General features: G+C 44.8%; 1 protein-coding gene and 1 long non-coding RNA gene across 6 annotated transcripts in view; both read right to left on the bottom strand.

The window, feature by feature from the left end:
• Positions 1-355: 355 nt before the first annotated feature.
• PRR5 (proline rich 5) overlaps positions 356-26461 on the bottom strand; it is an 84763-nt gene continuing 58657 nt past the window's right edge. For all 5 annotated transcript variants that reach the window (XM_083440882.1, XM_083440880.1, XM_083440883.1 and 2 more), the window contains 7 exons: positions 20642-20722; positions 17840-17888; positions 15926-15983; positions 14689-14780; positions 12688-12828; positions 4495-4633; positions 356-2636 (listed from right to left, as the gene is read on the bottom strand). In XM_083440882.1, the coding sequence (XP_083297008.1) occupies positions 2083-2636; positions 4495-4633; positions 12688-12828; positions 14689-14780; positions 15926-15983; positions 17840-17888; positions 20642-20722 (1114 nt within the window). In that variant the 3' untranslated portion in view covers positions 356-2082. The remainder of the gene's footprint in view (positions 2637-4494; positions 4634-12687; positions 12829-14688; positions 14781-15925; positions 15984-17839; positions 17889-20641; positions 20723-26461) is intronic.
• LOC310677777 lies at positions 11062-12539 on the bottom strand. Its single transcript, XR_014511439.1, has 2 exons — positions 12406-12539; positions 11062-11650 (listed from the first exon to the last, which is right to left on the bottom strand). It is a non-coding gene; the product is annotated as an uncharacterized lncRNA (long non-coding RNA).

Raw genomic sequence — 26461 nt, 5'->3', positions numbered from 1 at the left:
GCGGCTATTAGCGGTTTAAGGGATTAGCGGATTAGCTGCTAAAAGGCTATTAGCGGTTTAGCAGCTTAGAAAAAGGGGGTGGGGAGCGAAAAAAAATCTCAAGACTCGCAAGACATTTTCGTCTTGCGAAGCAAGCCCATAGGGAAATTCGTCCTGTGAAGCGCATCGAAAAACGGAAAACCCTTTCGTCTAGCGGGTTTTCCATCTTGCGGGGTACCACTGTATAGTGAGGACTTAACTTAGCTTCTGTTAGCACAAGTGAAATGCCGTTTCTGGCAGTGCATCTGGCTATTATTTCCAAGAATTATGCTTTAAAAAATTATTGGTTTTGTAAGAAAAAACACACAGGAAGCGGTTTCTCAACGGTGCTATTCATACAGCACGCTATTTATTTAAATTTTGTTTAGAACTTCCACTCACTGATTGGTAAAGGGAGTGCTGATGTAGTGAGAAAAACAACCAAAATGGTCATGATAAATCGTAAGATTTTACTATTATCTGCCACAATCTTTTTAAAATTAAAACAGACTTTGCTGACTTCTGAATCCTAAATAAATGTTATTCTCCAAAGAACCTAGCTTTTGCTTTTATGGAAGTGTTTGTAAGTAACCCCAAAAGTACGTGTGGCAGGCGGTGGCGGTGGCTGTTGCCATCCAAAAGGATTTAATAGCAGGGGTGGGAAAGGGGTACTTAACAACAGTGTTTGATGAAGGAGACAAAGACAGCAAGAAGTCTAAGGGCATAACCACATGGCGCATTCTCAGGTTTGTGTTGCAGGCCGGTTCACACATGCATGCTCAGGATGACCGCAACATTAGATGATGACTTCAGAACTATGAATGGGCCTTCACAAATCAAGGGCCACAGATACCTCCTCACTTTACTTCAGATTTAATGGCCCCAATCCAATTAAAACGAACGAGGCTTAAGTTAATTGTCACTAATTTGGCACAGGTTTCCAAAGGGTTGTCAGCTAGGCACTATGAGGTGTGAGTAATCCAGCGATAAGCCAAGTGGTGCTCATGAGCCCACAAACCTGCCCCTGGTTTGCTTTTCCAGGGCATCAGATTCACGGTGTTTGGTCCACACTGCTTTGCTGCTTGTTTGTGCCACAGACGGGGCAGCCATTGAGGATGCATCCCTTCTGCCCTTTGCAATGCTGGCATGGAATTCTCCCACACCTCAAATACCCTGTTTCTTCTGAAACTTCTTCCTACAGCTTTATGTGAAAGCATAAAATTGGAAAACGTGGAGATTCTCATGCACTCAAATCCTCCAGCCCAATTCATACGCTTCCCGTTTGTTGCAAGGACCACTTCCATCTACCTAGACCCCAAACCACATTGATAACCTCCATCAATAGGAATCACATATGCTAGAGGAATGACATAATTACTTTCCAAACCAGTAATCGCACCTGCATTTTTTTTTACTTTTTACTGATGCTATCGCTGCACTGTGGAACACAACCATGCGGAAGGAGCTTTGATGGCAGGGAGGCAATGTACACACGCCAGGTGTGGTGGAAGAATGGGAAGGGGGCAGGATTCCTCCAAGGAAAGTGTGCCACAAGTCCAGTCCAGAGAATGAGAGAATACTAGTTTTGTGTGCACAACAGCACATGGACACAGCTACCCAGCCCACTGTTCCACCAGGGTTTTCCTCTGGTCTCTTGATCCAGGGCAGCAGCAGTATAACAGGGCAGAGGCAGACTGGAGACCCCAGGTTCGTGCTCCCTTGCCTGCCCCTCATGTAGCACCTTTGCCCCAGGCTGGCCTCTGACGGAATGGTGCTGCTTTCACAGGTTTGACCGGCAGCTGGTGCAACCTGCCCAAGCTCCACTGAAGTCTGTGGAATAGACAGAGACACTTTCCCACAACTGAGGTTCAGTGGTATTACCATTATCTAAACCACGATGATCCATTCCCCCCCCCCCCCACATGTCCCTCCTATGTCATTCTGGTCTGAGGGGCATTCTCTTTATCTGAATTTCTAGCTGCTCAAGAATGTCATATGACCCCCTTGCACCCTTCAGTTATCCTGTGTTCCTAAGCACAAACTAGGATTCTTATCAAGAGTGCTTCAGACAAGGCTCTGCCTGCTCACATCCACATTGTACCCTGATGAACTTGAGCAGCTCTGGCTGAAATCAATGAAAATCCCATCAGAATCTGACTCAATAGACTCCAAAATTTGGTCCACTATATTTTCAGGGCTGGCTGTAGGGGCTATGGCAATCAAGTCTGAGTCCCTGGCCAGCTCAAATGCTCTCTTTTGGTCGTCTCTTGGGTAAAAGAGTCCCTTCTGCTGCTCAGGTGCGTTGAGGCTGCTGGGGCACTGTGCTGAGCCGGCAGAAAGCCTCTCTGACTCCCCTGACTGCGAATTCTTCATGGTGATCATGGAGGTCTTGGAACCATTGTCTGTGATGGTTGTGAGGTTGGAGTAGCCCTGCATCTCTGTGCAGGAAGTCATTTCGGAAACAGAGTGCCTTCGGATGCCAGTGCCGTTGGGGGCCGCGCCCTCCGTCTCGTACTCAGCTACTGGAGTCAGCAAAGGATTGTTGTAACTTTTGGATCTCACCACAGGGTTCTTGGTCAGGATCTCCCCCGATTTGGATCGCCGGAAGAAACGTTTTTCTGTTAACAAACACGAAGACCAGTTAAAACCTGTACACAACCCTACGCTTTTCTTGTGAGCATCGTTACCATCACTGCTACTACCACCATGAGAGGCCTGTGGTCAAGTATTTGGACAGTTGCTTCAAATCAATATGTAAACATCAGGCTTAGCCTCACCTCTGTCATGTGCCCCTCTTCTCCCACCCCGCCCCCCAATTTCCCCCTACATATATGGACTCTTCCCCTTTTCTTCCTCACTCTTCAAACCCATTCTTTCCTAAACTTGCCTGGCCAGGTTCAGACACTTGGCTGTATGTGCTTGACGAGTTACCATTTCAGGTCTCTGCCTCCTTCCCTTCTTGGCCTCAGCATCTTCTGCTTCCCTCTCTAGGGCATGTGCAGCAGCAACAACAAGAAAAACCTTTCTGCCCCCCTCTCCCCCTGCCATTATGGCAGATCAGCCTGGAGACTCAGCCTGGAGACGGCCACAGCATCTCACAGTGCCTTACAGTATAGATTATTTGGACACAGAGATTCCAAATTGGATTGGGGGGGGGCTGTGTGTTGAGATTCCTGCATTGAGGGGGTTGGATTAGATGACCCCAGGGGTTCCTTCCAACTCTACAATTCCATGACTCCAGGCCTTCTCAGACTAAGGTCAAGCGATTTCTCAATCAGTTTCAGAGAATTTTCTAACTTTTATTATTAATTTCCTCTTTGGGGAAAAAAGTATATTCAGTCCTGTTCTTCCTTGAAGAGCTTAGGTGAGTGAGATGACAGTGGTCACAACTTTCAGGCAGCTGAGGCTGTTCAGCTGAGTGCTGTTTCATCAAATAGCCACAAGGAGGCAGCAGCTTAAAGCTGTCACATGCAAAGGAGCAAATGCCAGCTCCTTCTCTTGCAGGTGAAATTATTTTCAAAAAGGGTATAGCGTGACCAGCATCTTTTCCATAACCAGAATCTGCCTTTAAATAGAAGAACTGACATAGAAGCCCTTTTCTTTTTAAGCGTCTTTTACTTCTTTCTGCATCCTGTCTAGCTAGGATGTTTGTAGGATTATTTCTGTAAATTACTTTGGAATCTGATGGCAAATAAGAAAAAAGCTGATGCTGTTGTAGATTCACCTTTCTGACTCTTTTTCTATGTATCCCTAATATTTACCTGACAATCAGTGGCAGAAAAGGGGAAAAGGAAATCCAGCAGCGCTACTTGTTTGCCATGTCAGAGGTCACAGCCCCCAAATTAAAGGCCAACCGCGGGTAAAATTATTATGGAAACTTTGTCCAACAGACAGCTTCCCAAACTTGCCCCAGTCTGAGAGGAGGGGAAGTGTCTTGTGGAAAAGAAGGTTCATTTCCTCTCAGGCTTCTCTCTGGTAGTCAACCGCGTAGACAGAACAGTCCATTGCTCTTCACAGGCTGGAAGCACTCTGCATGTCTGAACCACGGAGGCACCACAGTGCCATTCTCACATCCTTCTACCAGTGTCAGAAAATATCTGAGGCTCTTTTCCAGCACCCACTGAATGTTTGGCATGAAGTTCTCTAGCCTAACCTACTCTACCAACTTGAAGTTGGGAAACCTCTGGCTTGGTCCTGGGCCAAGTTCATGGAGTGAGATTTTACGATGCATATTTTGCTGACCTCAGACAACCTCTGCCGTCCTCCAGCAAAGAAGTTGCATTGGCACAAAGGCCCTGCCCCTAGTTTATCATCCAAGCGAAATCTCTTAGGTAAGCTGGTTATGGAGGACATTTTACACAGATGCCTAACTTTGGTATAGTTGTGCAGTGCCAGCCAGAAAATGATACCATGTTTTGTGGACAAAAAAGCACTTCAACAGACATATTGTGTTTTAGAAGACAGTGTGAACATTACCTAAAATGCAGGAGGAGTGTGGGATAGGCCCATCGCTGGAATACAAGCCATAGGTGCCCAAGTAAGGAGAAACAACCTTCTGCAACAGGGCTTCCAGTTTCAAATAGTCTTCAGTCACCCCTTTTGATTCATGAACACCCTGAGAAACACATGGGGGGGGGGACACAAACGTCAACATTTCAGACTTAAGCTATCAATCATTGCAAAGTAAGGCTGGTGTACTTAATTGCTGTCAGGGACATGCATTGTTTAATTACAGCTTGTGTGTCACATTCTGCAGGATTTGAATGAGAAACCTTGTGGATTCTGTTCTGGTTCCTTGTGATCCTCGGATGAAGGGCGGGATAGAAATTGAATGAATGAATGAATGAATGAATGAATGCTGGTGTGGGAAATGAATGGAGGGAGGAATTGCAAACAGTTCCAGCCTGGTCTGTGGATTGCAGTGAGCCAATCCCTTGTTTCTGCTTGATCTAAATCTGCACTCCCTAGTCTTGACACAATAGCTCACTCAGTAGAGCACGAGACTCTTAATCTCAGCAATGTGGGTTTGAGCCCCATGTTGGGCAAAAAGATTCCTGCACTGCAGGGGGTTGGACTAGATGACCCTCGTGGTCCCTTCCTACTCTACAACCCTGTGATTCCATGACATTGGTAGCCAAGATAGCGCAGTGGCACTGGAGTCCTGGCTATGGGCATGAGAGACCCAGGTCTGAATCCCCACTAAGCCACAATGCTCATGGGGTGATTTTGGAGCCTACTTTACCTCCTAAGGCTGTGCAAGAGTAAAAAGGGGGAAGGGGAGTACCATGTCTGCCCTCCTGAGCTCCTTGGAAGGAACACATGTTCACAAACTCACTCACACAAGAGGCCCCCATTTGAAGATAAGCCCATGTTCCAGCCCAATAGTCTCATTGTGTAGGAGACAACCCTATATCCCAGACACTTCCCACATTTTGTACAGAATGCAATGCCCTATCATGGTTCTCAGGATGTTGCACTATTGCCATGGGCCACTAGGTGTCAGTGCAACGCAAGAGTTTGGGTTTGTGCTAATCCAGATAAAGTTATAACCATAGAAATCCCCCCTCCCAGTTATTAGCTAGAGCAAAGTTTTTTTACTTGTGGCAACCATATTAAGGATGACAATTTTACATTTTCAGGGATGCCCTGAAACACTTCTAGTAAACCAAACAATTACTTTGTCTTATTCCTTTTTGTGAAGATCAGTAGTAAAGTGAGATAATCATAGAATTGCAGAGTTGGAAGGGACCCTGAGGACCACCGAACCCAACCCTCTGCAATGCAGGAATATGCAGCTGTCTCATACGGGGATCGAACCTGCAACCTTGGGGTTATCAGCAGCACACTCTAACCAGCTGAGCTATCCTGTGCCTTTAACAGCAGCCTGACACGCAGAAATGAAGCTGGCAAACCTTTTCCCAGCCCAGAGACAAAAGGACGGGAAAAGCTTTCAAAAAGAGTCACAGCCTTTCTTGTCTCATTGCAATCTACTGCCACAGCCACCTGCACAATTCCTTTCTGGCCAACTATTGCCACAGATCTTCCAGAATTTCCTGGGAATGGATTGCTCCTCTAAAATTTTAAATGTGGAAAATTGGTAGCCGTTTGTATATACATAAGCACCACTTGCAAGTTGTTTAACGGTGCCAGTGCACCGGAGTACGCAGACTCTAAATGAATAATGTGGACTTTTAAATCCAGAAACTGAGGGATTACCTCAGGTCTGTAAATAGCCACTTGCCTGGTTGTTTGTACCAAGGAAGAATCACTGAAGCTGCCTGCAGAGATTGCTTTCAAAGTGAGAGTTGGTTCCACCTTACTTAGGGAAATCTAAGCAAACGTTTTCCCTCTTTAATGTTTTATTGATTCTTTCACACAATGTGGCAACAGACTTGCAGGTGATAAGGAGCTGTAACAAGTGCTTTAAATGTGCAATGAAAACACTCACAAACTGTTTACAGCTATTCAGAATGATAGCTCTGTTAAAAACAAAGCACACATGCACCATTGCTGTGGCACACAGGAATGGTAAAAATACCTGTAATCTGCTATATATACAGTGGTACCCCGCAAGACAAATGCCTCGGAAGACGAAAAACTCGCAAGACGAAAGGGTTTTTCGTTTTCTGAGGTGCTTCGCAAGACGGATTTTTCTAAGGGCTTGCTTCGCTAGACGAAACAGCCCCGACTCTCCTGTCATGGCGATGGTCACTGCACGCACGCACGCTCGCTTCCCCGCTCCTCCGGCTCCCTCCCACCTCCTCCAGCTCCCTCCGACCTTCCGGCTGCCCACCGCCCTCGCACACTCCTCTCAGAGAGCCGTTGCCGCCAGCAGCCAGCGTTGCAGCCGGAGTCGCGCTCCTGAGCCCCGCCGCCGTCCAGCAGCCATGTTGCGCGGTGGCCACAAGGCGCGGGTGAGTCCGAGGTACCGGCTGCGGCAGCTGCCCTGCTTCTCCCCGCTCCTCCCCGCCGTTGTCAGTGTTTAAATGCAGTGGTGCTTCGCAAGACGAAAAAACTCGCGGAACGAATTAATTTCGTCTTGTGAGGCACCACTGTAGTCTTACTCCTCACCCCCTTCCCCCGCCCCAAGCTGATGTTTCGTCAGAATTAGAACTTGCTGGGTCTCATTGTTTAACTGGAAGCCCCTAGACTTTAGCTGCAGGTCAGGGGGCCCAGCAGGAAGGAGTTAAATTACTCTACCCAAATGCAAAGTGGTGCCTCTGCAAGTCCTTTGCTAGACACAGTTCTATGATCTGACCTGATCTCAGGTAGGATGCTTGGAAGTTTTGCAGAAGGCAGGGCTCACCTGCTTATTATCTGCCATTTGCTTTATTTAGTAGGGGGAGTCAACAGCTTTCTGGTGCCTGAGGCGGAAAATCTCAAAGACGTACTAATACCAGACATACCAAATCAGTTCAAGGCAGCTTTTTCTAACCAGCATTAGCTCTTTATTTATTCAAGATCATTTTTATTCTTCCTTAACACGTGCATGTACACAGAAGGCACTGTATCTAAAAATTTAAAGCATAAGAGACTATGCCAGATTTAAAAACCACGGAGTCGAAAACGGCTAATGGAAAGCTCACCTAAAACAAAATGGCCCAGGCTGAGGTTTTTGCCAATCTTGTGATACAAGACCTTAAACTGGGATGCCAGGGGCTGAGACCTTCTGCATTCAAGCCACGTGCTCTGCCCCTGGTGTTTTCCCTAAAACTTGCTTTATACTGCGTCAGACCACTGGGCCAGCAAGCTCAGGATGATGCACTTAATTTAGAGATGGCCGTGACCCTGACCCCCCTGGCCTGACCCCCTGCAATGCTGGAGTCTCAGCTGTGGCACCCATGGCAGATAGGGCACAATGTCACAGGAAGCTCTCCTCTGCAAGTTCCACTGAAATGTAGCTGCACATGGAATTGGCGGAAATGACTGGCAGAATCCGAGACCAGGGAGAAGAGTCGGTGGAAGAAGACTGGAAAAAAATCAGAGTATACTTACAGAAATATTGCAAAATTAATGAATGTTAGAAGAATGCTGGAATGAAGTTATATGGTTTTAGCAGAAATATTATAAGGAATTAAGTTGAAACTGATTGGCAATGGGTTAAAGTGGAAAATTTAAAGTTAGACTGTGTTAAGATTAATTATAGAATAAAAAATTTGAGAAAGATGGAAAGGATTTGCTGAAATAGCTATGAACTAGAATACAAAAAAGGGAGGTGTGAGGAGGTCGATGAAACAAGTAAATGAAAAGTAAGGATATGGAAACATTGGATGTGTTTTTAAATTTTTCTGCTTTAATGCATTGTTTTTCTCTGTTTTTCTTTTTACTTTTGATGTATTGATTGTTAAATTTTTAAATGTTTTTTTGTTGTCTTTCTTTTTCTCTTTTTTCTGTAATTATTAAACTTCTAATAAATATTATTATATATATAAAAAAATGAAATGTAGCTGCACAAAAGAAACAGCTCCAAAAGCTTAAAATCACTATTTGGAAGGGAGGTTTCCCCAAAAAAGCTCTACAATTTGGCAACCCTAAGAATTAACAAAGCTATGCTAGAAGCTTTAGAAAGCACGTTTAAAGGAAAAACCACCAATGCACATATTTCTGCACACCTAGGGAGCCCCCCGAGTGTGGGGACGCCCTTATTTTTGGGTGGCCCTGTTTCACTTCCAAACTGAGATGTGCTTAACTACCTGAGTTTAATGTGTGTATATCTCCAAGCAGGAAGCGGAGGGATTGGCAAGAATCTACTTTAAACAGCTAAGTTTGGCTTCCTTAAGTTTCTTTGAAGAGATATCCTATGCAGTGCTTTGAAGAAGTATGAATGCTGGCTTGACTGCTGTCGAGCGCTTATGAGGATAACACCCTCCCACCCTTTCGCACCTATGTTCCTGGACTAAAACATTCATGAGTTTTTCATTTTGATGGATTTCAGCTTTCAAAGGCATTTCCACAGCCTTATCCTCTGTGAATAACTAAATCAGTTTGACTGGTTTTTTTTCTTGCTTTTGAAGTATGACTAAAGAAGCGGATAGGAAATCTCTGTAAGGTTGTAAAGAGCAACTTTTTCTGGTATCTTAATAATTAGGTTACCACCTTTTAAGCTAACACCTTCAATTATTTTTATTAAGAATACAGTGATGTTTGCTCAGGGCAAATTCTTGCCTGTCACATAGAAGCCTGGGTGTTTTTTAAATATGCAATACATGCTACTATTCACAGCAGTGTACATTTAAAGGCACAATTTCCTTGCAGCTGATTCTCCATGGTGTGTTCAACCCATGCGACTTCCTCAATCACTTGGGAAGTGCATGTTTAAAATTACATTAATGTCCCTTTAAACACTCAGGGCCAAACCACGCAAGGCACCACACATGAAAATAAATGCTTAACATTGAGGCACCAATAGCAGATTAAAAAAAAAAAAAAGATGCACAGGATATCGTGGGACCACAGTGCACCCAGGAGTCCTAACCTTTCCTCCTGATGTCATGATCCTGATGAAAACTGTCACCTCACCCTACTGTTGGTGTCAGTGGGAGTTTCCCCTGCCCAAGGCTAACAGCAGCAAGGAAAGGGCTGGGATCACTGGGATCAGAACTTGTAAGAGTTAAACTTTCCCTGCCTGTGCACTGGTGGTTCCAGGGAAAACCGCTCGTCCCTCGTGACTATTTTTCAAACATCCTTGATGAACTTCCAAGTGACACATTTAGCATCATGTCTTGTTTGATCCTCAGAAGAGACAACTAGGGAAGTCTTTGGCCCTTGCTTCTAAGTATTCCATAACAGCAGGCAAATGTACGAAAACAGTTGATCTGAGTCCTAGCCAAGCACCTTTGACTGAAAGTAGGCCCCACTTACATTTGTCTGGGGGGAAAGGCAGATAGATGTATTAGGTGCAGCAGAGGGAGCTCTATGCCTGCCTTGCCACATCCGCACACACAGACCGGAATTGCCTTCTAAGGAGCAAGCGTCCCTAGCAAAGGCTTCCTAGTAAATACGAATAGGTTTGGGCTAGTAAATTCATATGACAAAAGGTGGTTATAGGATGACCTCTCCATTGAGAAGTTTCTTGCAAAAAAGCACACCTTGACGTGTGCTTTATATATTGTAATTTTATGTTGTGAACTGCCCAAAGATCTACGGATGAAGGGTGGGGCAATAAACAAACAAACAAACAAACAAATAAATAAATATCCAGTTTATGGCTTCATGGGATAGCCTCTGAAGGGGAAAACAACAACAACAATAATAATAATAATAATAATTTATTATTTGTACCCCGCCCATCTGGCTGGATTTCCCCAGCCACTCTGGGCGGCTTCCAACAAAGATGAAAAATACACTAAAATGTCACATATTAAAAACTTCCCTGAATGTCTTCTGAATGTCAGGTAGTTGTTTATCGCTTTGACATCTGATGGGATGCCTTGAGGTGTCATTAGCTTGGTATGAGTGACTACAAACTCAACCCTTCCTACTAGGAATGAGCTCAAGGATCGGGGTGAGGTTTCCTTATTGTACAACTAGCGCTTTCCATCCTCTTGAACTTTCAGTGCTGTCGGGGGACTTCTGTGGCTGGCTATGGAGCTGGAAATTGCCATTGGAAGTGGAATCCGTTCCAGCCTGACCTCGTCCTCTCCTGAGCTGTTCCTGGCCCACTTCCAGGCATTCACAATGCAGGATTCTTGCATTCTTTTACGCTGTGAACAGAGCTTCCAGTGTTCTCCAAGCATGTTATCTATAATCAGGGTTTACTCTGATGCCACCGGTGACAGGCATCTTCATTGGCCTAATGGGAAAGAACTCTGGCTTCGTCTTCTGCCTTCATTCATGCCCAGTTGCACAAACAGCCCTTGCTGTTTAATACAAGGCTCAGTTAGCAGAGGAGAGCATTCAAAATTAGGAACTCCCATGTGCAGTCTGAAATAGTACAGAACACCCTACCACTTCAGGAGTGAAGCCCACCTCCTCCTGCTACAGGTGGCCCCACCCAAAAAGGATGTTGTTGGTATAGTATGGAACAGGAAACTTTGACTGAAATTGAACTGTGAAACTAAAAAATGTAACTTTTATTGACTCCTCCATTAGGATTTGCAGAAGAGTCACCACCATTGTTTTCTCCATACACAACACTGAACACAATGGTGGTAGCTGCTGACATGACATTTCTCCCTGATAATCTTATAAAGCAGAGGCAAAGACATACAAAGGGCCCCAGAAAGCTTTTGATATGGTCTCCTCTCTATTACAGGCCACACACAGCTGTTTTAAAAGTACAAGCCTACAACGACAACAGAGCTCAGTGTTGGTTGCAATAAAGTTCTCCTCCTGCCACCAGGCAAGATAAGAGCAGATCATGAGCAGCTCTCTTGCCATGCCTGCCTGCCTGTGTGGCATGCCACCATATAGTAAATGGCCTCCTATGTCCACATTTTGTTGTTCATGTGAAGGCAAGTAAAGCAGAGGAACAAAAGAGCATGGCCTTCCTGTAGCCATTTGGCTTCCTTTAATCTAGGGGCCAGGTATGGTCAGTTTCTGTATTCTCCACAAAGTGGTTTATAAGACAAGTGTATTTTCTGTGATAAACCAACTTTATCACTAACCAACTTTCTCTGTTTGCAAACCATCCCTTCTTTGATTAAAGATAAAGGTAAAGGTACCCCTGCCCGTACGGGCCAGTCTTGACAGACTCTAGGGTTGTGCGCTCATCTCACTCTAGAGGCCGGGAGCCAGCGCTGTCCGCAGACACTTCTGGGTCACGTGGCCAGCGTGATGAAGCTGCTCCGGCGAGCCGGCACCAGAGCAGCACACGGAACGCCGTTTACCTTCCCGCTAGAAAGCGGTACCTATTTATCTACTTGCACTTAATTGTGCTTTCGAACTGCTAGGTGGGCAGGAGCTGGGACCAAACGATGGGAGCTCACCCCGCCGCGGGGATTCTAACCGCCAACCATGAGATTGGCATGTCCTAGGCGCTGAGGTTTTACCCACAGCGCCACCCGCGTCCCTCCTTCTCTGATTAAGGTAAAGGTAAAGGTACCCCTCCCCGTACGGGCCAGTCTTGCCAGACTCTAGGGTTGTGCGCTCATCTCACTCTATAGGCCGGGAGCCAGCGCTGTCCGCAGACACTTCCGGGTCACGTGGCCAGCGTGACAAGCTGCATCTGGCGAGCCAGCGCAGCACACGGAACGCTGTTTACCTTCCCGCTGGTAAGCGGTACCTATTTATCTACTTGCACCCGGGGCTGCTTTCGAACTGCTAGGTTGGCAGGCGCTGGGACCGAACGATGGAAGCGCACCCTGCCACGGGGATTCGAACCGCTGGCCTTTCGATCGGCAAGTCCTAGGCGCTGAGGTTTTACCCACAGCGCTACCCGCGTCCCACCTTCTCTGATTACTTAGTAGTAATTCTTACATCATGGGCCACCACATACATGGGTTCTGGCTGTGCTGTGTGGTGCGGGTGGTAATAATGGCATCTTGCCCCAAGAATCAACATACACGATGCCCTTCTCAATGAATGGCTTCTTGCTACACGGAGAGTCACCAAATGGAGTAAACGAAAGCATCTTCTAAGAGGGGTCAACACCAGTAAGTCCCTTTGAAGAGTTTGTTACGCTAAAGTCATGCACAAACACAGATTTATATATTTGAGAAAAATCCGTACCTGTAGGATAAGCAACATCTGAATAATGGAAGGAGGAACCCTCGCTCTGGAACGGGACAAGGCATCTTCCAATTTAATATTGAGAGTTATAATATTCCTGAAGTGCAGCAGAGACAGTTGTCGGACAGAGGGCTCCTTTCCCTAAAGAGACAATTGAATGAAAGTTGTTTTCAACATTTGTCGTTTGCTTGCTTTCAGATTTATTTGTGGAAGCCAGTTAAGCCTGCTTAAGTCCTTTTCATTTAATGGAAGATTCCCTAATTTAGTCTCGGCAGTAAGGAACACAAACTTTATGTACAGAATCATATAATCATAGAGTTGGAAGAGACCACAAGGGCCATCGAGTCCAACCCCCTGCCAAGCAGGAAACACCATCAGAGCACTCCTGACATATGGTTGTCAAGCCTCTGCTTAAAGACCTCCAAAGAAGGAGACTCCACCACACTCCTTGGCAGCAAATTCCACTGTCGAACAGCTCTTACTGTCAGGAAGTTCTTCCTAATGTTTAGGATGTTTACAATCAGGATAAAATGGAGATTCATAAGCTGAAGAACAATGAACAGATTCTGCCTTTATAATATTCCAAATAATTATGGGGAAATTACCATAGGAAAGTATTTACTTTAATTTTTAAAATTTATATAGTCCATCAAAATGGCTGATTTCTGCCATATATGTTTCATAATGTAAAAATTAATGCAAAGGTGATGTAAAATATCAAGACTGGTTATATCGATTCCATTTCTAGTTTTCAATTTTTGGGAGGGCATATGAATTTTGGAGCAACTATAATTTCAGCCACAAGAAATACATTGGCTCCCAGTACATTTCCGAGCACAATTCAAAGTGTTGGTGCTGACCTTTAAAGCCCTAAACGGCCTCGGTCCAGTATATCTGAAGGAGCGTCTCCACCCCCATCGTTCAGCCCGGACACTGAGGTCCAGCACCGAGGGCCTTCTGGCGGTTCCCTCATTGCGAGAAGTGAGGTTACAGGGAACCAGACAGAGGTGCCCTCCCTGCGGAATGTCCTTCCTTCACATGTCAAGGAGACCAAGAACTACATAACTTTTAGAAGACACCTGAAGGCAGCCTTGTATAGGGAAGTTTTTAATGTTTGACATTTAACTATGTTTTTATATGTGCTGTAAGCTGGCCAGAGTGGCTGGGGAAACCCATTCGGATGGGTGACGTATAAATAATAAAATTGCTATTGCTACTACTACTACTTTGGGTAAGAGTTTGGTTAAGGAGATGGATATATATAATAATAAATATTTGTTTTTGTATGGAATGTGATGACATTGGAAATGCAACAGAAGTATTTTGGGCCCTCCAAAAGTTATTGTCCTGATCTCTTAATCCTTAATACTTGACTTTCTGTAGTTCTATAGAAATCCTATAACTGACTAATTCTATGAAAATTTCTGCCATTATAATCTGGATCGTTTTATGTGGGGATAGAGGTTTATCGAAATAATATTAATCACAGTGGTGAATTTAACTCATGTTTCTTAGGATACTGTATTTAGGAATATTTTTTCAAACCTCTCTAAAGTTACAAACTTCTTTGATACTCCTCTTAGTTTCGAAAGTGGCTTGTGATCGTCATAGGACTGATGAGTGGTGGTGTAGAAAGCTAATCCCCAAACCTCATAACTCCAAATAGCCCATGGAAATGCAAAACAAATCACCTGATTCTCTGGATCCTAGCCAGTTATTTTGGAGGTACTGGACACATCTAGGCTGAGAAAGTGGTGGGACTTTCTGAAAGTTCAAGCTATAATTTTCTAGTGACACTGTGAACATCATGCTATGAAGAGAGTATGAAGAGAGACACGCCTACACAGGCAATTCTCCGTAATGAACCCCCCCCCCCCCGTGTTTGGCAGAAGTATTTCCTCATCTGTTGTCCCGCTGTGATGTCTGGCTCTTGGCTGATCAACCTGCAGAGTCGCTTCTTCTGGTTTTTCCTGATTCTAAAGTAACAGAGCAATATTTTACCTGCACAGGATAGAATATAGCCTGAAGCAGGGGCAGGACATCACTGAAGAAGAAATCCCACGTTTCAGCCAAGGTATCCAGAAGTTTCTGTCCTACAAATTAGGAGGGGAGGCCGGAGTTAGTCCAAGGGCTCATACTGAAGAGTTCTTTTTAAAAAGGCATTTTGTACAAAGGTGGAAAAGCAAACTACCAAAGATATGCATTATGTGCCACATCAGAACTGTGCATACGCTGAGCTTCTTGTTTCTTTAAAATACACGTGAAGGAGGGAACTCTTTTCCATTTTCCCTTTGCATACATTTGAAAGACAAACAGCTAAACACACAGAAGAGCTTTGTGCGGCACAACTATTGAGTTCGTGGGTACCGTGGATGCACGAGATGGTATATGGCATACTCACTGTAGAGTCTTGTGTTCATACCACTGGGAATCTCCTTCAAACATGAGAGGAAAGTTCATGCAGAGATACGGGAGATTTATTTGCTGTGCAAACTGTGAATCAGGCTTAATAAGAGCAAGCCCTGCCTCTTGAATCAGGTAGATTTTGTTCAAGCTCCATTTGGTGAGGCTCGAATAATTTTGTACCAGTTCAACAAATTGTGCATGTTTGTGTGTACCCTCCTTTTTAAAAAGCAATAAAACCAAGCCCCTGAAGGGCAGCTGATTAACACCCTCTCCTAAATTAATAAGATTCAAACTTACTTTTTTTGCAGGTGTGTGAGGGGAGGGGAGATTTATGTGCAGCCCCAGATATGTGCAACCCCCTGAGACACGCCTCCCGCTGCCCTTTAAAGTCCCAGAGAATGGCCTTAAGTCACAGAACGGAGTTCCAGTGCAGAAGCTAAGCAGACCTGGCCCTGAGCGCTGGCTGGATGGGAGACTGCCAGGGAAACATATGGAAATGGCTATGAGCTCTTTGACAGAAGAGTGGAGTCTAAGGGAAGGAACATTCTCAGTGAATTGGCTTTTGCAGCTTTTCACCGATGTTCACAGGACTATTTAATCATAAAGAGGTTTATAATTTGAGGGGAAAGGTAAACAGCCACACGGGAGGCTGCCGTTTCCTCAGCTGATGTGCCAGAGCAACTTCATTTCCTTGTTCAGCAGGCAGGAACATTAAACGACTGCTGGGGCTGAAGCAGGCTGTTGTTCTGGTCTGAAGCCAGTTGAAGAAAGAGTTTTGATTTGGATGCGCTTTTGGATCAAGCTCCGCAGGCACAATTGATGCCTCAATTACCTTCATAAAACCGGATCTTGTCCCTCAGGATCACCATGCCTTTTGTAAGCAGCTGGTTCTGCAAATACAACATAAAACAACTTTCCATTTATGTCATGCTGCTTCCCTTGAATCGTTGATAGATTATTACTTCCATATTTTAACCACAAGGTATTTTGGGTTTTTTTAAATGGCAGTTCATTAGAGGAAGGTTGCTCACAGCTTCTACTGGGCTACGTGAATAGTAATTGCAATGTATGGGATGCCCCATCTTAATATTTATGATGCTGTGAAAGCAGGAAAATTAAACCTGGAAACAGACAATATGCAAAGAAACTAGAATTATATAGTGTGGATTTTACTGGACTGCATAGCCTGGGTCAGATCCTGCTTTCCTTTCAACCCCTCACTTTACTCACTGGGGAACCTTTAGTGTAGGATTGTTTTAAAAACCTTGTGCTAACTCACATGACTGGGCTGGCTTAGAAATCACACGCTTGTATGGTTTTTTTGTCACTTTCTAATTTTTGAGCTTGTAGAAAAACAACCACATATTCTTGCAGTTCCGAGGTGCAATAGCAGAAGATGCCACCAGCCACTGGCGCGGCTCCCTTGGCAGAGTCTGCTGAAGCCAGCAGCTGCAGAGCTGTAGAAACAGTTGCCAAGGCAAAGGGGAGGCAACTCGCAAGCATGCAAGCTCCGGATGTCTTATGAGGAAGTTGCAGGGGGATGAGATCTGAGAAGCTTGCTGCTAGGTATTTAATAGCCAGCAAGAAAGGGAGGATTCCTCTCCATCTTTCTCAGCTACAATCCACACAGAGCTCAGGGAAAGTGAGGAGGAGGAGTTAGCCAAGGATAAATCCTGTTTTCTTTGACTGAGCATCAAACCACAATTTATGGGAGGAATTCACCACAGCGCTAAGGAGATTGCTCCACCAGAGCAAGCCCCATTGAGCTCGTGGAAGTCCTTGCACGAGCTTCTACTATTGGGATTAGCTAGTTGAACCCAGCCCTATGGCTAGCAGCCGTGTCAGGGTCCAAAACATCCCTTAACCTTAGGTTTGGGGCTCCCCTAGTTTTCATTGCAGCCACAGTGTGTAGGGAGAGGAGGTTAAACTCCTCTGGCCTGAGCCAGGATCCCTACAAAAGTGCCCCCCGTTAGTCTTTCAATGTTATGTTGGCCATCTTTATATCATAATTTTGAAAACGTCCTTCAAATATTACCCCCCTAGATTTTAGATATGTTTAATACATGACTTGAATAAATAAAATGGAACTAATTCATAGCAGCATCTTCTGCATGTCTGTTCAGGCCAGATTGAAGCTGGTGCACCAAGAGTGACAAAGCTCCTACCTGCACCTTCAGCCCTGGCCAGCATGAGCCGACAGGACTTCTGCTATGGCGGTGGATCTGCTGCTCTGCTCCGCCCTGCTGCTCCGTGACCTCCATCGGAATAGTTCTGTAAGTCCTATTAAGTTCAATGGGACTGACTCCCTGCTAAGTGTATGCGAGACTGCAACCTTGGTTGCTTTTGCAGTTACTCTGATATGAAGCCACATTTTTACTGGGCTGGCACTAGTCTGCTTTGTGTAGGTCTCCTTCCCCTTAATGGAAAGGGCACTCAGCCATGTAAGCTGCCAACTGCTGCCTCAGTTGACACAAGTTCACCACCCCTGTGAGAATTAGGTCTCGGACCCTGCCGTCTATATAAGCAAACTGAGGTCCCTCAGTATTCTTTTTGAAAACACTTATTTTAGAAGTGAAATGTCTTCAGGTCAGGTCCACTGTGAACAGGCAAACAAACTCTCATGCAAAGTTTTCATATTAAAACCTCTTAGGTTGGAAGCGTCTGCTGTCAATAGTTTTGTTCAGCAGACTGCTTCAGTGAACAGCGTGAGGGAAAAGTAAAAGACTAAAAAGCAAACTGTACCAACCTGTAAATATTCAGTAAAAAATGATCCCAACTCAGTTTTCAGTAGTTGCCTGTTCCAAAGAGAATAATAATAAAAATAATACTAAAAAATCATGTGACCATCACATTGTGCTGTACATGTACCGTACTTTATGGCCATTGAATGTTCATGCAAGAGTAAATGTATTCGTCTATCAAAAATGACACAATACCTTGTTAGATCATTGTTGAACCACATAACACTTACTGAAATAGTGGCACTGGACAAAATGAGCAATTCCACATGGGAATGCTTGTTCTGAAGTAAAAACAAACAACAAAAACCTGCAGATTGCATCCCATCTAGTTTGTCCCTCAGTGTTGTTGTTTAGTCGTGTCTGACTCTTCGTGACCCCATGGACCAGAGCATGCCAGGCACTCCTGTCTTCCACGGCCTCCCGCAGTTTGGTCAAACTCATGCTGGTAGCTTCGAGAACACTGTCCAACCATCTCGTCCTCTGTTGTCCCCTTCTCCTTGTGCCCTCCATCTTTCCCAACATCAGGGTCTTTTCCAGGGAGTCTTCTCTTCTTATGAGGTGGCCAAAGTATTGGAGCTTCAGCTTCAGGATCTGTCCTTCCAGTGAGTACTCAGGGCTGATTTCCTTAAGAATTGATAGGTTTGATCTTCTTGCAGTCCATGGGACTCTCAAGAGTCTCCTCCAGCACCAGAATTCAAAAGCATCAATTCTTCTGCGATCAGCGTTCTTTATGGTCCAGCTCTCACTTCCATACATCACTACTGGGGAAACCATAGCTTTAACTATACGGACCTTTGTTGGCAAGGTGATGTGAGGCTTTAAAAGTAAGCCGAGCCTAACTTTCCTGGTGCCTTCAATTTTAATTCAGAAAAACAAAAGTAGCTTAGGTATTCAAAACTGCCATATACAAAAACCCTGATGAAAGAGGCAGGGGCTGCCTTTGTATTGGGCAACAGCCACAGCAGAGGTTAGCAAAGCAATTCTGCAATGTGCTTTGTCTGTTACCAGTATCTGGAAGCAGCTAAAAATACCCCAAAGCTTGAGTCACTGATATCCTGCTTTATCACAATTTCCTCTCTCTTCTTGTCTTCCTCAATTTTTCAGCAGGCTTCTCACTCCCACTTGACTTTCTCTTCCAGCTCCATTCCTCACCCCCTGCAGTCTAGCTTCCACCCTTTGCACTCCAAAAAATGTCCTTGCTAAGTTCACGGACAATCTTCTTGTTGGCAAGCCCAAAGGTCCCTTCTCTCTCTTGCTCTGCTTCCTTTGTTGTCTTTGACACAACTGATCCCTCTCTCTATGCCTTAGACTTCCACCACTCTGACAGCTGTTTTTCCTAGGCATCAGCTCATTCATTCAACAATGTTAAAAGCATATTTGTTATCAAATTCTGTTCTTCTTATACAGTAAATATCTGAAATTCTTACCAACATAATCAGTGCAGGGGGGAAGATATGTCTGCTCCAAAAAATACAGCACAGGAAAGAACAACAATTCCAACTAGCTCTTAGGAAATGCAGCAAAGACCTTCAAAGGACAGGCTTGTTTCAGCTTTACCAGCCATGGAAAGCTTTTCACGGTCTTATCTTCCTATCCTTTTACCCCACCCATACAAAGTCAACCCTAGACTACAAATAAGAAAAAATAAAATATACCAGATTTGTTTAACTCCTAAAAGTGGCCCAGTAGAGGATGAATAGAGTGTTCTTCAGTTCTTTGCCAGCCTCTCTTATAAATAGAAAACAGACTAGGAAAAATATAGAGCAAATATATCAACCTGGTGCGACAGACACCTTTCCTGCCAGCCCTTGGCTTTTATGCTGTACCCACAGGAGGGAACATGGCCCTTATCTAGAGCCAGTGTAGAAATGCAGCGGGCTGGCAGGGGAAGGAGAGGGGCATGCAGCGCTCCAGACTTTTGCTGCAAGCCTGCTTGCTTTGATGCTGGGCAGGGCGAAGGCACAGCATCTTTGTCCACAGCCAGCAGATAAACAAAGAAGGCTGCTGGAGGAGGGGCAGAGAATTCTAGCCTCAGTGGGCATCAAGAAAAGGATAAAAGGCATTATCGCTTATAGCAACCACATAATGGATTTTACTGTAAATACTGTCTCCTTTACCTACAGCTAGGGCCGGCCAGCCCACCCATGAGGCAGCCTGAGGCAGCTGCTTTGGGTGGTGAATACCTTGGGGCAGCACCCTTGCCCTGCCTGCCCCTGCTGCCCCAGACAGGAGAAGGAGCGAGATCTTGCAACCCCAGTAAGTGAGGCTTCAGCCAAGGGGCACCAGCTCCTTGTCATTTCGCCTCAGGCAGCGAAACAGAACTGGCTGCTGCTGTCTAAAGGAGGGTTGATGATTAGCCCTGCTGTTTTCTGGCACCTCTGAAAAGTTGCAGGGCTAGTATGAAAAGGGACAAGCACAGTGAGGTGAAGGAGGAAGCTAGAAAAAGCACTGAATCATCCTCTCTTCAACTGTATGAACTTTTCAGGGGCAAAAATATGGTAACTACCCTCTTGCACCCTAGGGAGGTCGCTTTGGTGCTGCTAACACAGCTGTTTGGCTTCACCCCTGGAGGCACACTCCATTGTCTCTCAAGAAAGATGGAAGCCAACAACGACTGCAGAACCTACGTTAATTCCTTGAGGAGGGCTTGCCTTTGTGCACATCTCTGCACATTGTCATTAACACCAGTGCCACTATCTCAATAGTTGGAATAAAGTAAAATGGTACCGATCACTTATGAAACAATGACCCTCCGTGGTGATGACTGTGTCTTGGGACAGGTGTATAATCTGATGATCTGGACTCACCTGACTCCTTCATTCAGATTGTAGAGCTCGTGTTCTGCAAGACCTTTTCGCTGGAACACAGCTATGACTCCATTATGGATACTGCAAGAAAAAGGCACATTTGTGACAAGCTGCACAGCATTCAACTTAAGATTTCACAGCCTTTAGTTTTTAGGCATTCCTAACAATTACTTCCAAAGCACAGAAAGTGAGGGGTAACCCACAAACCTGCTGGAAGTAGCATGGTGAAGAAGACAGAACAGATGGAAATCAGGCTGGAGGAAAAGATGGAGAAGTTCTAACTTCTAGTTCTTTTTGATAAAGCATGTAATGGATGGAATACTGGACTAGATCGGGGAAAACTTGGGTTCGAAACCCTGCCCAACAATGACAAAACTGAGTGACGATTTGAAAATCCCTCTGCACAGACATAACCATCAACTATGGCTGGGTACACATTACGATCTTAAAACTCAGCTAGATTATAGAATAACTGTAGAGTTGGAAGGGACCCTGAGGAACGTCTAGTCCAGGCATAGGCAAACTCAGCCCTCCAGATGTTTTGAGACTATAATTCCCATCATCCCCGACCACTGGTCCTGTTAGCTAGGGATCGTAGGAGTTGTAGTCCCAAAACATCTCAGTGCCGAGTTTGCCTATTCTAGTCCAACCCACCTTGGATCAAACCTGCAACCTTGGGTGTTATCAGCACCACGCTCTAACCAGTTGAGCTATTGTTCTTCTTCTCCATTCAGATTGAAGCTGCTTTAAGGAAAAAATGCTGCGTTTCATAATACAGGATAGATATAGATTGAGCTTGCTTGAGGAAGGGCAGGATACATGTGATATTTTATTAATGGTAATATTGCAGTATTTGATGAAATATATATAAAATATGCAATCATGAGCAGAAAGAAGTCTTTGGCAGAGCTTTCCCCTTGTTTGCCTCAGACAGACCCAGGAAGACAGCAGGTGAGATGATGATAATGTGAGGGCCCTATTCAAGCCTCTAGCTGCTCTTTGGCAGAGGTGCCAAAGAAGTCTTTCCCTTAATCTCTGCTGGCACAGGAGAAAGGATCTGAGATGCATTGGAGGGAATACAGGATCAAGGGCGAGACAGGAAGCTGGGCTGAACCCCTGGATGGATTGCCAACCACCTCTCCTATTCTATGCTTAAAGGGGAAATAGACTGCAGAGCGTTTAGTCTGTTATGCTACTGTATTGCCATTCGTATTTTGCACAGTAGAGAAAGTCAGCACTTCAATCATGCTGCACACCTTAAAGGACAAAAAAGCGTTCCTGCGTGTAGAGGAAAGTGGTGGGATTCTTTGCTTCAATAATTGCTGTGTTTGCATGACCTTTTGCCGCGGTCGCAGCAGCTCATCACCAAAGCATGCTTCCAGTTTCATGTTGAGCCTCATTGTTGAGCAGCGAGTCCGGCCTCATCATCCCATTTACAGGAAACCGTAGCTGGCAGGCCGGGGCAATGAGGCCACTACCTAACCATGCAGAAATGCATGAACAGATAAAAATAGAAGATATTGCTTGGTTTTTCTCTTCTCTCCCCATTCTTCTTTCAGCTGATAAGCGTTTCAAGCTGGTTCAGTAGCTCTTTGTCAGAGACACACAGAATGGAAACACTGGTCAGCAGGTTTGGGACAGCGGACAATTTGTAAGATTTGAGGGTAGATGTCTCTCCAGACAGCAGTACAACTCAGGCGCAATTCAGTTCAGAGAGAAAATGAAACACATTCAGAATATGAAATATACTTTCTGCCACCATCTTGCAAGCATTTGTAATTTTTACTGGAGGTACTCAGATTTGTTTGAAGACAAAAGGGTTTGTTTCCACCAACAAATTATAGTAGGACATCTGGGGTACGCAATTAGGCCAACTAATTATAAGTTACTCCACTGCATTCCATCCTTTGTGCAAAGAATCCATTTTAGTCTAGGCTGAGAGAGTTCAACTTGCCCAAGGCCGCCTCATCAGCTTCATGAGTAAGAAAGGATCCGAAACTGGGTCTTCAAGTCCAAAGCACTCGCTCAGTTCTTTTGCCTTGGATGAATCAACAGGTTCTCTTTGTTGTTGTTGCTCATCCTGTCTGTCAGATTTAAACAACAACCTAGGTAACAGAATTCTGCTTCTGAAGCTTATAGGATTATAATTTTCTGATCTGTGATGCTTTGCATTGCATATTCCGGCTCTGTAAATGACCCAGTGAAACACTTTTGATTCACTGGCTTTGGGAGAACAAAGTCCTCCTTCCAAGGAGGGATATAATCTGCTCTGGGTATGTAATACTCACAGCATCATAGAATTGTGGAGTTGGAAGGGACCCCTGAGGGTCATCTAGTCCAACCCCTTGCAATGCAGGAATCTCGTTTAAATCATAGTCCAGTCAAAAAGCTGATCTAACTATTTAGCAGGTGACGTTAGACTGCGGGTAGAGGTTAGCATTTTTGAAAGTCCTTCACATCCCAAGCTAAAAATTTGCTGCACACATAAAACTAGTACAAAATGTGGGAGAACATTAAAGTAAAATCGACTTTCTTCTCCAACTTAAAAGGAACTCTTCTGTGTGTTTCTTGCTGAACATAACCCAGCTCAAAATAACAATGATGGGAGGTTGTGTTGCTTAAATGCCAGGTCAGGTCAGAATCCAAAGGTCTTCACAGCCAATTCCACGAGAGGAGTGCAGCTTCTAAGTCCCCTTTCAAGAAGCAGCCCCTAAAATTCAGGGATCTTCAGAAGTGATCCCCATGCAGTCTGAAAAGCTCTTCTGGAAGAGAAAAGATCTCGAGACACCCCCACTATTCAGGCACAAATTCTTTGGACCAAGGACATAGGATTAGGGTCTTTGTCACCATTGTACAATTTCAATATCCTTTTCTTATTTCTTCCACCAGCAAAATGTTCCTCATCATAATGTGTGGGTTATGTATTAAATTATTATATTATTATGTGCATATAATACATCTTTATGCATTACAAAGATGGTATAATTACTGTAAAGCATCAGATGAAACACTGCTCAGGCCCTCCTAACTATTATTACTTAATAAATTAATGGGAGGGGGAACAAAAGAGTCTTGGTGTCATTTGTCCCTCACTTGTTCTAAATTAATCGGGGCCTTAAATGGCTCACAGATCTGGGGAAGTAGTGAGATGCTTCAAGGCAGAAGTTCGTTCTCTCTCTCTCTCTCTAATGAAAACTCTGATTTCAAGGAACACATTTCAAGGAATCATGGGCCACGCAGGCAGACTCTTCTCAAACTGGCCCAGACACCAAAATCTCTGTCCTACCACCACACTTCATGAAAACCAAGCCATCTACCATACAGTACAGGTGTGGTTTGTTTGTGAGCAGTACCTGAGCTGGGGTACCATCCCAAGGCAGCATGGTGAGCAACGTGTGTCACTCAAGTAAACTTTCCTTCTTGAATTACCAGCTTGGCTTTAGTTTTCAGAGCAGAAGGGAATGGAAAATCCCTGCCGCACTCCTAAAGCAGGTCTGCGTCTATCTACAGAACCTACAGGTTTTTCTGCTAAATGGGGATTATACAACTCTGCCTCAAACTGCTGGACATATTTTTTAGCTGATTTTGCGCCCACCTCCTTGTCTGCACCCCTAGTGGGGGCCCACCGCACCACCCCCTAGCTACGGCCCTGGCTGGATCCTGAGCTAGTCCGGCTACCATTGTGTGATGGAAACAGTCCAAATCCAAGCATGTCCACTGTGCAAGCCTGTGAGCTGGTGTAGCAAATCAGCATTCCCTGCCCTCTCAAGCAGGGTCCAGGGTCTTTGAAAGACGGCATTTCCTCATACAAACCTATCTTGAGTTCTGAGATCTTTGGCAGAGACCCTTCTCTCAGTCCCACAACCCTCTATGATGAGGCAGAGCCAGCCAGTTAATATAATCATAGAATCATAGAGTTGGAGGAGACCACAAGGGCCATCGAGTCCAACCCCCTGCCAAGCAGGAAACACCATCAGAGCACTCCTGACATATGGTTGTCAAGCCTCTGCTTAAAGACCTCCAAAGAAGGAGACTCCACCACACTCCTTGGCAGCAAATTCCACTGTGGAACAGCTCTTACTGTCAGGAAGTTCTTCCTAATGTTTAGGTGGAATCTTCTTTCTTGTAGTTTGGATCCATTGCTCCGTGTCCGCTTCTCTGGAGCAGCAGAAAACAACCTTTCTCCCTCCTCTATGTGACATCCTTTGATATATTTGAACATGGCTATCATATCACCCCTTAACCTCCTCTTCTCCAGGCTAAACATGCCCAGCTCCCTTAGCCGTTCCTCATAAGGCATCGTTTCCAGGCCTTTGACCATTTTGGTTGCCCTCCTCTGGACACGTTCCAGTTTGTCAGTGTCCTTCTTGAACTGTGGTGCCCAGAACTGGACACAGTACTCCAGGTGAGGTCTGACCAGAGCAGAATACAGTGATGATGATGCTTAAGCCCTGATGCTCATGGCTACCAGTTTCAACTGCTGTGTCCCCACCCTTATTTCTGCTCCCAGGGAGACCACTCTCCCTGCATGAGCTGCCCCCCCCCTTCCCTCCCTACAGACAATGTTGGGCAAGTTGAACCAGCTGACTGTGGAAACTCTCATTAGAGCTATCAAAAAGTGAGGGTGACAAATTTGCAAAAAGAGTAAGGGAACAAGAACTCCCAAAAGTAATAGCATTCTTCAGCTTTAATAACTGCCACTTATTCATAATTGATCAGAACTGCGTAAGAGTAAGATACTGCGCAACACTTGACATCTTCTCAAGAAACTATACCCTAATTATGGTAATGTGAAGATGCTGAAGTCAGCAAATTAGCCCCCCAGCTCATTTATATGCACAAGACTTGTGATTAACACACTTTGCAAATCTTTCCTGCCGTGGACCCCAGTAAATGACTTGCAACCCAAGATCTAAGCTAGGGGTGCTCTGACGCCCACACAAACTTAAAATGGCTGCAGCTACGACATGAGGTGTTGATAAGGATTCCTTGCACTCTCTGCTTACAGTTTTTCATCAAGTAGGACTCAGTCTGCTGCTATCTGCATAGTCCCCATTCTTACGGACACTAAAATGTGAAGAAATGGAGGGAACTATGCAATATATGCACACACAAAAGATGAACATCTCACATGAAAGTAATGTTGCATAGATTTCTTGTGCTTTGAGGGAAAGAACTGACAGAAAAACTATTTTGATTTCACTTCTGCTGATCCAGGCCTGGTTTCTTTTGAATGGGTCGTGTCCTTTGCTCCTATGGTATGTTTCTTTGTTTAGGGAAGCTTTTAATGTTTAACAGACCACTGCATTTTAATACAGTGGTACCTCAGGTTATATACGCTTCAGGTTACAGACTGCACTAACCCAGAAATAGTACCTCGGGTCAAGAACTTTGCTTCAGGATGAGAACAGAAATCGTGCGGCAGCAGGAGGCCCCATTAGCTAAAGTGGTACCTCAGGTTAAGAACAGTTTCAGGTTAAGAACGGACCTCCAGAACGAATTAAGTTCTTTACCAGAGGTACCACTGTACTTTGTTGGAAGCCACCCAGAGTGGCTGGGGTATAAATAATAAATTATTATTATTATTATTATTTTGCTGTCTTCTCATTTGTTTTAACCTTGTACAGTGGATTATTCTGTTTCCCTGAACTGTAAAGAAATAACCAAACTAAGGATGTCTTTCTCTATAAGGACCTGGAGTTTGGATCCCATGAATACATAAGATAGTGGAGCTTTTTAAACCGAGGTACCCAGTTAAGGAATATCCATTTAAAACTGGCTTTGCAGACCTTTTAAGCAAAGGTCTGATTTTACAAGATT

Source organism: Podarcis tiliguerta, assembly GCF_965153285.1.
Source record: "Podarcis tiliguerta genome assembly, chromosome: 5".
In the NCBI taxonomy this organism is placed as follows: domain Eukaryota; kingdom Metazoa; phylum Chordata; class Lepidosauria; order Squamata; family Lacertidae; genus Podarcis; species Podarcis tiliguerta.
This window is presented reverse-complemented; position numbering and strand designations above follow the sequence as displayed.